Source organism: Perca flavescens, chromosome 15 (assembly GCF_004354835.1).
Source record: "Perca flavescens isolate YP-PL-M2 chromosome 15, PFLA_1.0, whole genome shotgun sequence".
NCBI classification, from domain to species: domain Eukaryota; kingdom Metazoa; phylum Chordata; class Actinopteri; order Perciformes; family Percidae; genus Perca; species Perca flavescens.
In genome coordinates, this window is record NC_041345.1 from 26,749,054 (window position 1) to 26,762,911 (window position 13,858).

At 46.7% G+C, this 13,858-nt stretch overlaps 1 protein-coding gene across 1 annotated transcript; it reads right to left on the minus strand.

Annotated features, from left to right (window-relative positions):
- Positions 1–142: 142 nt before the first annotated feature.
- On the minus strand, positions 143–10,830 carry LOC114569853 (fructose-bisphosphate aldolase A-like). Its single transcript, XM_028599960.1, is given in 9 exon segments — positions 143–564; positions 1,128–1,184; positions 1,186–1,328; positions 1,405–1,579; positions 3,077–3,160; positions 4,052–4,212; positions 4,467–4,733; positions 5,623–5,739; positions 10,713–10,830. Coding segments are annotated over 8 exon segments (1,095 nt in total). The 5' UTR covers positions 5,735–5,739; positions 10,713–10,830; the 3' UTR covers positions 143–468.
- Positions 10,831–13,858: the final 3,028 nt, after the last annotated feature.

Genomic DNA, 13,858 nt, shown 5'->3' on the forward strand with positions numbered 1-13,858 from the left:
TTGTGTGTGTGGACTTGAGGTAAAGGATCAGAATGCAGCATGTCACCACTGTCCCCTTAGTACGTTAGGCATTCAGAATTATGTGTGAAAAATATTATTGAAGTCAATAAATGTAAACTGATGAATAAAACACAGGACAGCATTGGTTGTGGAATTTTTTAATTTGATTCTCTTTCCAGTGTATACACTGACACTATAAAGTCACCCTCCAGCAGTTGGTTCAGTTAAAATAGCAAAGGCACAGAATCACTGAGACAATGTTGGAACTACAAACTGAGGACGACTATGTAGGGGAACTCTTCTCTTTCACTCTGTGTGGTTTTAAGTGCTCAAAAACAAAATAAAGTGACACGGCACTCTTAAGCCAGGCAGTAACACTGACAATGAAGTGAAAAGGTTGGTCAATGTGTTTGATTTAGGACAGTACAGCCCGTCTTCCAGCTGGATGTGGGTGGAGCGGGGGGTGCCTTAGTATGCGTGGTCAGCCACAAACAGAGACTCCTGAGCGGATGCTCCCCTCTCTCCAGACGACACGTACTTCCCCAGAGCTGCCTTGCTGTTATCCTGTGGACAAACAGAAAGATTTATCATCTGTAAAATAATACATTTCCATTACTCGGTTAGAACTAGTGACTGCTGACGTTCTCCCTTTCCAGCAGCAGGTTAAAGGATGTCTTTTGTGTGAAGAATATTGAGTTTCGTCCATTTGTGTGCCAGTCGCAATAACAGACAAAAAGGAAAAATTATAAACACACACACACAATGTGTATACACATACGCACATACATACCAGCACAAATATGGCTTCTCTTATACTGTATGTGTATATATTCTTAAATGCATTGCATGAGTAAGAATATTAAGAAAGAAAGATAATAACGAAGAACATATAAATACAATTGTATGAGAAAAAAGGGGAGGGGGGATGAAATGTTAGGAGCAATTTGTGTATTGTACCAATAAATATTTTGTACACACAGCACCAGTAGAAGAACAATTTATACCTAGCAGTGCATATTTCTCTGAATGTATCGCCCTCCCCCCAAAAAACATGTCCGGAGGGGGATCCCTAAACTACAACTGCTACTACTCTGTCTTTCCAGCTTCTCCCCTCCCCCCCTCCTCACCAGGGCTCTCTTGACGTACTCCTCCTGGCAGGCCTTGCCGTTCTCCTTCTTGCCCCCCCCAGGCCTTGAGTGCTGAGGCCTGCAGGGCCCGGCCGTAGGAGAAGGTGAGGGCCCAGGGCCGGTGCAGGGGGCACTGGTTGATGGCGTTCAGGTTGGCGGTGGCCTCGGCCTCACTCTGCCCGCCTGACAGGAAGGTCACACCTGGAAGGGGGGGGGAACAGAATCAGGTATACTTGTTTGTTCAGCCATGTGTGCAGATATCTAAACGTTATCTCACCTGGCACGGCGGGGGGCACAGTGCGGCGCAGGGCGCTGACAGTTGCCATGGCGATCTCTTGAGCGCCGTACTTTCTAGGGCAGGAGTGTCCAGCGGTCACCATGTTGGGTTTGAGCAGCGTGCCCTCCAGGTAGACGTGGTGGTCAGACAGGGCCTTGTAGACCGCTGCCAGCACCTGAAAGACAGAGCAACGCTGGGTCCCCTGGTTCCAATGAACACAGACTGACTGCTGTGGGTTGGTAAAGTCACTGAGAACAGGTCATGTCTCTTTGGTGCCCCTGAATGGTAGTATAAAAACAGACAGCAGTGTGCTTCACTACCTGTCCCTCCCACCCTATGGAAATAGGGTTTGTTTGTTTGTAGAACTGCACCTGTGATGTTGCATTCACATAAACCCAAGCAGCTGGCGTGGCTAAAAAAGATGGATGAGTGGCGATGCTGGTTGGTCGGTGCACCACTTTGGTCCAGACAGAAATATCTCAACAGCTGTCGGATTGTTATGAAATTAGAGCCCGACCGATGAAGGATTTTTAAGGCTGATATCGATGCAAATATTTGGTGATTTAAAAATCCGATACATCGGCCGTTATATATTACAAAAAATATTCCCGAAACGCGTAACAAAAAATACACAGATTTCCCTGACATTAGTTATTTGTAGTTGTTTATGAGTCCTCACTAAAATAATGCAGATTAAAAATAAACGTGTTTGTTTTATTGTCACAACAGAAAAGAGGAACATCAAAATATATTAAAGTTCTGATTACTAAAATGTATAAAAATACAAACTTAAGATATGAAACTTAAAGTCCTTTGAACAAAAACACAATAACAAAAAAAAAAAAAAAAAAAAAGAGTGTTATCAACAGGGATGTTGTAGAGCACCCTCTGGTGGACAAACTATGCAACGCCAACACTCAGAACATGGTTAAAGGGCGTTTCGTCCGTTTTTATTTATTTTTTTAAATATTCATTCTTCGACCATTATAAATGCCGATACCGATAGTTTGGAAAATGCCTAATATCGGCCGATATATCGGTCGGGCTCTATATGAAATATTGTACAGACATTCATGGTCTCCAGAGGTTGAGCCTTACCGACTTTCGTTTGCTTTTATTAAGCGCCACAGTGGGTTTGACATTTGTACTTTAGAGGGAAATATAGCAGTAACTATCGGGGAGATTTCCATCAAATTTGGTTCAGTTATGCAACCCCCCTCAGGATGAATCCTAATAATTTCGGTGATCCTCAGATTTTTCATCTCGCATGTACCTCTGTGTTTGATGGACCTCCTGGAAGTTAAGAATAAAGGTCCACTGCTTTTTCTACTTTTTATATGGAAAACTACCCAAGCAGCTGCTTCATATCTGGTTCTGTACTCAAACTACAGGGAATGTGCTGAGGTCTGAGGCTGCTGTAACAGTAAACACCAGGACACCCACTGTTACCTCCAGCTGGTAACACCAGAAGAACATGGCCGTGATCAGACACGATCAAAACAACTCCAATCAAAATGAAAATATGCACCACGCGTTACCACATTGCTGCACATCTTTTTTCTGCTGAGGGCATGCTAAATTCAGAGCAATGTTGACATTTTTCCTGCATTAGTAAGAGCCCTCATATCACAACGACTAATATCTGTTGTTATTTCCCCCTCCCCTCACTCACCTTCTCAGTCACATACTGGCAGCGCTGCAGGTCGTGGTCACCGTCTGGGAGGATCTCGGGCTCCACGATGGGCACGATGCCATGCTGCAACATAGCAACAAGCGTCATGACAACAGACAACAGGACTTCCTCTCTGGGGGTTGTGACTTGTGTACCAACTGTTACACATTTAGTTAGAAGGGAACCTGATGGGCCCACTGTGTGCTAAGTTGTGTTACATCACTGCACTAAGGCAACAGGGTTCTTTAACTGAGCCGTATGTCCTGGATTGTAAGTGTGTGTGTGTGTGTGTGTGTGTGTGTGTGTGTGTGTGTGTGTGTGTGTGTGTGTGTGTGTGTGTGTCCATTCTTTTAATTCAATTAATTCAATTCAAAGGGGCTCTACTGGCATGGCAGTTACAATACAAAATGTTGCCAAAGCATAATTAAAACTCAGCTTACATCCGGTCATTTGTTTGGACTGAGTACAACATAAAAGAGTGTGATTGGCGTGCAAAACACACACACACACGCAGTATGACTCGTTGATTTCTTGTAGTCAGGATGTAGAAAACAGCCTGTACCTGCCCTGCATATCAAGCTGTCGGGTTGGTTGCCAAAACAAAAGCCAAACAGTTCAAGTTCTTCCCTGCGGGTGAGTAAGAATGTGTGTGTGTGTGTGTGTGTGTGTGTGTTCTTGTTTAATTATATTTGTGGGGGCTAAAAACCGGGAATACAGTATACTTGTGGACAGCTTTGTTTGGCTAAAATGCTGGACTCCACAAGTTTAAAGGGCTGTTTGAGGGTTAAGACTTGGTTTTAGGATTAGGGTTAGAATTAGGTTATGGTTAGGGTGAGGGTAAGGGTTAAGGTTAGACATTTAGTTATGATGGTTAAGGTTAGGGTAAGGGGCTAGGGAATGCATTATGTCAATGACGGGTCCCCACAAAGATAGTGAAACGCACCGTGTGTGTGTGTGTTAGTGTGTGTCTCTAACCATCTGGCAGATGCTGGCGTAGCGAGCCAGGACATTGGCGTTCTCCATGATGGCCAGCTCTGACGGCGTGGTGTCGGTGATCTTTAGCACACATCGCCACTTGGCGAAGTCAGCTCCGTCCTTCTTGTATTGAGCACAGCGCTCGTAGAGCCCGTCCAGACCTGACAGAGACAAAGGCACAGACGCTTTGGTTTGAGCCATGAAAGAAGGTGTGGAAGCAGAGGCCAGAATAGGAGTCTTTCCTACTCCAACAGAAATACTCTCATTCTTGTACTGTCTTTGTATCTGCATGCAGTTTAGCTCAATATATATTAGCAATGTCTTTCCAGAGTAGAAATAGAGTCAGAGGGACAGTTTTACAGCTTTATTGGTACCAAAGTTTCAATAGCAGTGTTGCCCCCAACCCCCCGTGTACCTTGAGTGGTTGTCTCTCCGTTGGTGCCGGCCAGGGGAACCACGCCCTTGTCCACCTTGATGCCCACCACCATGCCCCTCTCTTTGACCAGCTGGGCGAAGGGCTTGCCGTCGTCTGTCTTCTGATAGAGCGTCTCGTGGAAGAAGATGACGCCGCCGATGCAGGCGTTGACCTGGTCGTCGGCGGTGAAGAGGAGCTGGCGGTAAAGCCGCCGGTTCTCCTCCGTGTTCTCAGTGTTGATGCCCTGGAAGCGCTTGGCCATGCTGCCTGGAGGAGACAGACAAGGTGCACAGAGTTTTTTTTTCTGTGGCATTAAAGGTATTTTGTCCATAACCCATATACTGCATGCGTTTAAGATAATCTAATAGTCTTAAAGAATAACTACCGGGTTTTTCAACCTGGACCCTATTTTCCTATGTTTTTGTGTGTAAGTGACTGATGGGAACAACAATCTTTGAAACTGGTCCAGTATTAAGAGAGATTGCTGCAGTCGTCAGCCACAGACCGGGGCAAATGTGCATTGTCAATTTGGTCCACTAAATATATGCTGTTTTGCTGAAAGGCTCAGATTATTAATATAAGTGTCTATTACCTTTATGGAAAGGATCCCTACAGAGAGAGACCTTTGTAAAAGCTCTTTGAGACCTTTCTGTTTAACCAGAAACAGCTCTGAGCTTAACCCACTAGACTCCACCAGACTCCTGTTTATTTACATGGAGTCTGGCGGCTTTAGCTTTATGTTTAAAAAAAGGATCTTACTCTTCAACAGAAAGGTCGACCTCCTTAGAAAACCTTTCCATAATGTTGTCAGGCACCTAGAATGATAATTTGATGCCAGAATTGTTTTCTACATGGAACGCAATACATCTGACATGATTAACAGTCAGGTTCTAGTATAAAAGTGTATGTTAATGAGTATAAAAATAGAAGACAGTATACACTGTATGTGCTTTTTTTAATATTTTCAAAAGATTACTTTCATCTGAGCAGTTCAAGTGATTTTATAAACAACCATATGGCTTCACTTATACTTCTAAGATGTTTGAATGGGAGTCCTGTGTCACTGATCTGGATTGGGGTTGGTCATGTGGTTAACAGGACGAGTGTGATCCTGTGACATGCCGCTCATTACAGCACGGCACCCACGCAGCCGTACCTGTGGATTCATCCGCTGCCAGGATGCCTTTTCCAGCAGCTACGATCCTCTGAGCGATGCCACTGAGCTCCTTCTTCTGCTCAGCACTCAGGAAGGGATACGCATGAGTCATGGTGACTGGGAGGGAGACCAGAAGAGAAACAGAGACAGACAGAGAGAGAGAGCAATATTGACTTATTTCTCCATAACTCCAGATATCGGTCAGGAAACACAAGCAGATTGTGCAGTCTTACAAAATCCAACCACAATATTTCTAAACTGAAAAGGAAATGTGAAGAAACCCAGAACTGCCGTATGTCCCAACTTTTCTCTGAGAGGTCTAAAAGCTATTTACTAGAGTAGAGTGTTCTCTACTCCATGAGGACTCCAATTCTAGTGAGAAAAATAGTTGAACTGCTCTATTACTTAATTCATACATACAGCATATTACTTTATTTTTCTTTTCTTTTTTTTCTTTTTTTTGAGTTTACACTCTTGTTTTATTCATGGTTATCTTATATTTCACAAGATACAAAATGACAGAAATGCAGCCCCTGCCCACATTCTATGTTAATTCCTACATACACATAAAATAATAAGCAAGGTAGAGATGGAGTGACCCTGCCCGGAGGAAGCCCGGGGCCCCCGTCTGGAGCCAGGCCCAGACGGCGGGCTCGTCGGCGAGCGCCTGGTGGCCGGGTTTGCCACGGAGCCCGGCCGGGCACAGCCCGAACAAGCTACGTGGCTCCCATCTCTCCAGCCCATGGGCCCACCACCTGTGGGAGGAACCGTTGGGGTCGGGTGCGATGCCACATGGGTGGCAGTGAAGGTCAGGGGCCTCGACGGACCAGACCCGGGCGGCAGACGCTGGCTCTGGGGACGTGGAACGTCACCTCTCTGTGGGGGAAGGAGCCGGAACTGGTGCGGGAGGTGGAGCGCTACCGGTTAGATCTGGTGGGGCTTAGCTCTACGCACAGTCTCGGTTCTGGAACCATGCTCCTGGATAGGGGTTGGACTCTTTTCTTCTCCGGAGTTGCCCAGGGTGTGAGGCGCCGGGCGGGTGTGAGGAGCCGGGCGGGTGTGGGGATACTCACAAGCCCCCGGCTGAGCGCCGCTGTGTTGGAGTTTACCCCGGTGGACGAGAGGGTCGCCTCCCTACGCCTGCGGGTTGTGGGGGGGAAAACTCTGACTGTTGTTTGTGCATATGCACCAAACAGGAGTTCGGAGTATTCGGCCTTCTTGGAGACCTTGACTGGAGTCCTGCATGGGGCTCCAGTGGGGGACTCCATTGTTCTGCTGGGGGACTTCAACGCACACGTGGGCAATGATGGAGACACCTGGAGAGGCGTGATTGGGAGGAACGGCCTCCCTGATCTAAACCAGAGTGGTTGTTTGTTGTTGGACTTCTGTGCTAGTCATGGATTGTCTATAACGAACATATGTTCGAACATAGGGATGCTCATAAGTGTACCTGGTACCAGAGCACCCTAGGCCGAAGGTCAATGATCGATTTCATAATCGTTTCATCTGATCTGAGGCCGTATGTTTTGGACACTCGGGTGAAGAGAGGGGCAGAGCTGTCAACCGATCACCATCTGGTGGTGAGTTGGGTCAGGGGTGGGGAAGACTCTGGACAGACCTGGTAAGCCCAAACGTGTAGTGCGGGTAAATTGGGAACGTCTGGAGGAGGCCCCTGTCCGACAGACTTTCAACTCACACCTCCGGGCGGAGCTTTTCGTGCATCCCTGTGGAGGCTGGGGCATTGAACCCGAGTGGACAATGTTCAAAGTTTCCATTGCTGAAGCTGCGGCGAGGAGCTGTGGTCTTAGGGTCTTAGGTGCCTCAAGGGGCGGTAACCCACGAACACCGTGGTGGACACCGTGGTCAGGGAAGCCGTCCGACTGAAGAAGGAGTCTTTCCGGGATATGTTATCCCGGAGGACTCGGAGGCAGTTGCAGGGTACCGAAGGGCCGAAGGGCTGCAGCCTCTGCCGTGAAAGAGGCAAAGCAGCGGGTGTGGGAGAAGTTTGGAGAAGACATGGAGAAGGACTTTCGGTCGGCACCAAAGTGCTTCTGGAAAACTGTTCGCCACCTCAGGAGGGGGGAAGGGGAACCATCCAAGCTGTGTACAGTAAGGATGGGACACTGTTGACCTCAACTGAGGAGGTAATAGGGCGGTGGAAGGAGCACTTTGAGGAACTCCTGAATCCGACTAATACGCCCTCTATGTTAGAGGCAGAGCTGGAGGATAACGGGGATTGTCGCCGATTTCCCAGGCGGAAGTCACTGATGTAGTCAAACAACTCCACAGTGGCAAAGCCCCGGGATTGATGAGATCCGTCCAGAAATGCTCAAGGCTCTGGGTGTGGAGGGGCTGTCCTGGTTGACACGCCTCTTCAACATTGCGTGGAAGTCTGGGACGGTGCCAAAGGAGTGGCAGACTGGGGTGGTGGTTCCCCTTTTTTAAAAAGGGGGACCAGAGGGTGTGTGCCAATTATAGGGGTATCACACTTCTCAGCCTCCCTGGTAAAGTCTACTCCAAGGTGCTGGAAAGGAGGGTTCGGCCGATAGTCGAACCTCGGGTTGAGGAGGAACAATGGATTCCGTCCTGGTCGTGGAACAACGGACCAGCTCTTCACTCTCGCAAGGATCCTGGAGGGAGCCTGGGAGTATGCCCAACCGGTCTACATGTGTTTTGTGGATTTGGAGAAGGCGTATGACCGGGTCCCCGGGAGATACTGTGGGAGGTGCTGCGGGAGTATGGGGTGAGGGGTCTCTACTCAGGGCCATCCAATCTCTGTATGACCAAAGTGAGAGCTGTGTCCGGGTTCTCGGTAGTAAGTCGGACTCGTTTCAGGTGAGGGTTGGCCTCCGCCAGGGCTGCGCTTTGTCACCAATCCTGTTTGTAATATTTATGGACAGGATATCGAGGCGTAGTCGGGTGGGGAGGGGTTGCAGTTTGGTGGGCTGGGGATCTCATCGCTGCTCTTTGCAGATGATGTGGTCCTGATGGCATCATCGGCCTGCGACCTTCAGCACTCACTGGATCGGTTCGCAACCGAGTGTGAAGCGGTTGGGATGAGGATCAGCACCTCTAAATCGGAGGCCATGGTTCTCAGCAGGAAACCGATGGAATGCCTTCTCCAGGTAGGGAATGAGTCCTTACCCCAAGTGAAGGAGTTCAAGTACCTTGGGGTTTTGTTCGCGAGTGAGGGGACAATGGAGCGGGAGATTGGTCGGAGAATCGGGCGCAGCGGGTGCGGTATTGCATTCAATCTATCGCACCGTTGTGACGAAAAAGAGAGCTGAGCCAGAAGGCAAAGCTCTCGATCTACCGGTCAGTTTTCGTTCCTACCCTCACCTATGGTCATGAAGGCTGGGTCATGACCGAAAGAACGAGATCCAGGGTACAAGCGGCCGAAATGGGTTTCCTCAGGAGGGTGGCTGGCGTCTCCCTTAGAGATAGGGTGAGAAGCTCAGTCATCCGTGAGGAGCTCGGAGTAGAGCCGCTGCTCCTTTGCGTCGAAAGGAGCCAGTTGAGGTGGTTCGGGCATCTGGTAAGGATGCCCCCTGGGCGCCTCCCTAGGGAGGTGTTCCAGGCACGTCCAGCTGGGAGGAGGCCTCGGGGAAGACCCAGGACTAGGTGGAGGGATTATATCTCCAACCTGGCCTGGGAACGCCGATCCCCAGTCGGAGCTGGTTAATGTTGCTCGGGAAAGGGAAGTTTGGGGTCCCCTGCTGGAGCTGCTCCTCCCGCGACCCGACACCGGATAAGCGGACGAAGATGGATGGATGGATGGACATAAAATAATAGGCTAATAACAATAATATTAATAAAACATGCAATAAAGAAAACTATGTATTGTTCTGAACCAATGAACCAAAATTAGATTAAAGAAAGTCAACTGAAAAAAACTGAAAACAGATTTGTGTATTTTCTTCTTTCCTCCTATTGATCACCTAACCAGCCGTAACTTGTATCTGGTCGCCCTCAAAGGGCCCGGCTCCTAGGTTGGCAACCCTAAGAGCATGTCCAGCGAAGATTAGCGAATGTCGATAATAAATAGTGACCATTTCCATTACATTACATTACATGTCATTTAGCTGACGCTTTTATCCAAAGCGACTTACAATTAAGTGCGTTCAACCTTGAAGGTGCAAACTCCAGACAACAAGTATTGCATTAGCTCTAAATAGGTAATGCTACAAAGAGCCATATCAAAGTGCAGTATAAAGATATATATATATTTTTTTAAACCCCTTCCTTACAGCCCGCCCTCTGACATCACAGCCCAGCCTCTGACCTCACATTCCACCTCTGACATCACAGATGCCTCTGACATCACAACCCACCTCTGACCTCACAGCCCACCTTTCTGACATCACAGAATGCTTTTGACCTCCCAGCCCGCCCTCTGACATCACAGCCCGCCTCTGACGTCACGTCACAGTCCGCCTCTGACTACTGTCTGTCACACAGTTACACAGACACCGCAGGATTTTGGCTGCTGCTTTTAGGAATTCTAACCCAACTATATTTTACTTAGAAGGCTACTATAGGCTACAGTAAAGCCTACCACCGTATTAATATTGTAGTAATACTGTATCCCATGGATGTATGAAGAGAAAGTAGTAGCCTAACAGTGTAGGTAGGAACTGGGTGGTGATGGCGCAGTGGATATGACAGATCCCTTTCGTGTGGGAGACCCGGGTACGATTCTGACTGCCATACATCAACCAACGTGTCCCTGAGCCAAATAAACATAAAAGCGACAGCTGAATGACATGTAATGTAGTAATACAGTGTAGTAGCCAGCTTCTCATGAAGGCACTTCCGCGTCCTCGCCGAATCGTGTGAAGGACACGGCATTGAGCTGAGAGTTCCTCCAGAAAAACGACTTCATTTTTATTGAAGCTACTTTATTGTGCCAAAGAACATATAGCCTAGCTAAAGAACAGCGATGTTACAAAATGCTCGAACAAAAAAAAAATGCAATAGCCTAATACAGCCGTGCCATACTAGACTAATTAAGTCTATTTGAAGAGAATAGGAGCAAAATGTCATGTTCTTATCTAATGTTTTTAAAGTTGGATGGGGAAACTCAAACTCACCAGATAGTTGCGTCGCGGAGTGTCAGACAAAAGACAGAGTTAGCTAGTAGACAGGCAGGGAGCGGAGTGATGCAGGAAGCTGCTGCTGCTGGCGATGGAGAGGGGCTTGTCCAATCAGAGCTTAGCTTGTGTCGTCGGCTCTGACGGGTTAAACAATGATGTTGAAACGCGTTTGGTAAACCCCCGCTATTGTCTTACAGGCAGACACAGGCAAACATCCTGCCTCTTGTTGCTTCACACACATTCTAGAGATCCCTCTCAAATTTAAGCAGGTTTCAGATTTGATCTTGTGTGCCAGTGAGCAAAGTGCCAAAGCCAAAATCCATGTTTCAGATCTTCCCATTAAAAGCAATGGGGACGGTTCCAGACACTGTGATTCAAGAGCAGCTCGGCTTGGTTTTTGTCCGTATTCGCTTAGAGAAATCCAGATTGTATGAAGCCAAATTTGACAGTTTGGGTTTTAAATTTACACTGATAAATGGCTGAGCATTGAGAAACCACTGAAACAGCCAATAAACACTTCCAAGGCAACCAGATGTAGAAATGAGGTCAGATGTTCTCAGCTGTTGTTGCCTTTCGAGGGGAAGCTTTCTAACATTGTGCTACAACACCTCGAAGTAAGAAAAAAGTGTCGCACACTCTGCCTCCATATGCATTTCTCTGTTTATTTTGATTACGTTTCAACCCTCCGGCCTTCTTCACAATACAACAGTTTTGTTTTGGATTGTCGATTTTGAGCGTGCAACTATTTTAACTGGAGTATGCATTGGAGAGTGCCCAGATTAAGCCTATCTAAGTTTTTTTTTGCGTCTCTCTATCACATCTTTTATTGATTATGTGTCTATTAATCCGTAGTATTTGTATATGTGTAAACCAATCATTTTTTGTATGTATGATATCTAAGATCTCTCTTCTGCTCTGGGCAGCAGTCTGGAGACATAGCCTACCAGACATGTTATCATACAGGAAATGCATTTCTTCTTCAGTCTGGCGTTAAAGTTGCTTTACAATGAGCAGACTGCTGGTTGTTGGATTAAAAAGTTTTTTTATATCAGAAATATGGGTTTCTTTTAACCAAATGGCCCAAAAATAACATGGATGCAAGCATGTATGTTGTATGGAGCCCATACAACGTTCTTCGCAGGTAAAATTAATGATTACTTTTATTCAATTATGGGTGTTTTATTCCAATTTTAGCACTTGAAAAAGAAAAACAGTTTCATAACAGTATCCTGACTAAACTTTAACACATACCAGTCTGTGATCCACTCAACATGTTCTGATCTTCACTATTAGTCAAAATAATTCATAATTTCAGCTTTTTTTAATTATTAAAAAATAAAAGTTAGTTCATGGTCGACAGGAAGACAACGCAAGGGTTAAGATCTGCTGATGTGTGTATCATTTACATTCTAAGTTCAAATGAGTGTGCCTGCTGCCTGTGAGACAGAGCAGAGGGTTTTATAACCCCACGCCCTGCAGCTCTGGGCCTACGTGAGGATCCTCACATGCAGGCTAGGCTGGGTGATGAGCAGAGCATCATCACCCCACTGAGGAAACCCCAGGGCTGCAGAGAGCCTGCCCATCCATCCACAGCAGTACAGGGCCAACAGTCAGCCGTGGGTTTCCACCTCGTGCAATCAGTCTAACTTTCTACAGTTGACCTCGGAGTCATGACTACAACATGTACAGGCGAAGCAGAATATCTCAGCAATACGCGCTACAGGTAGACACATGTCTCCATCTCCACCATAGGCTGTTTCTGCCCTTGAACCATGAATAATCACTTCATCCACTGGCTCATTCTTTGCTGTACTGATGATGCACGTAGTCTACTCGCCAGCAATGTGATCCCAGGAATGTTGAGTGAAATGAATGTATATGTATGTATGTATGAGTGAAATGAATGTATATGCATGTATGTATGAGTGAATGTATATACAGTATATACACACACACACTATGATAGCAACATCTACGCTGGTAATACTTTATTGTTTATGGATGAATGTTTTTTTTGTAAAGGCTTTAAAAATTGTGTCAAGGTGTTTAAAATATGAACTGAGCTGACAATATGTAGTGACACAATAAGGTATAAAAGAAATCTCTAATACTGCTATTTATAGCAGTCCTTAAGTTGAGAGTTCAACACATGAAGAGAAATAAAAAGAAAAGAAAGAGATGGTCCACCCCCCTCTCTCCTCCTCAATAGCTACAGACACAGAAATGGCACATCCTAAGGAAAGCTCATTGTGGGACTGGCTCTAATATCTGTAATTCTGCACCAAGGCTGAATTTCAGGAAAGAGACTTCAGATACAGCATAGGGGTCCACTAAGGTCTACATAAGAGCATACAAAGAGCACCATGGGACCTTTAAAAAATTGTACACTGTGGCCGGGCTGGATAAGTGGGTAGAGCAGGTGCACATATACTGAGAGGCTTACGCCTCAATGCAGAGGTCCAGGGTTCAAGTCCGACCTGTGACGATTTCCTGCATGTCTTCCGACTCTCTCTCTCCCCTTTCTCACCTAGCTGTCCTATCAAATAAAGGCGGAAAAGCCCCCCCCCAAAAAAACAACAGTTCTCAGCTAACAACTCTGTTTCTGTCTGGTGGGGCCTCAGATCACCCACGCCTGGATCCTGTCTGTGGACTTCCACTCTGCCTTTAATATTATCACTCTGGCTTATTGACTGTCTAAACACTATTAGGGAGTGGTTGGCAGAACATTTCTAACAACCCATTCTTAATAGGATGGAGGTTTTGGTTAGACTGGGTAAAGCCAGCACGATCTGCCGGCGATTTGATTTGGCCCTGCAGCTCAGGCTGGAAACCTGTACGTTTATCTCTCCTGCTTCCGTTACAAATTTACGGGGACCAATCACAAACTGGCTTATCCACCTGGAGCGCTACGGCGGGTTTAACACAATGACAATAGAGAAGCGACCAAGAAGCTACTTGTTTACATTCAACGTGGAGGCCACCGAAGCGCAGCAACCGTTGATCATTGGTCTGATTGGTTGGAGGGCTATCCAATTACGTGCAGTAGAAAATACAGAGCAGACTCCCCTGACTAATGTTCAATCTTAAAAGATTGAGCTTGGTCTGGTGATAGGCAGACTAGATTTTGGTTGTTCACGGCCTTT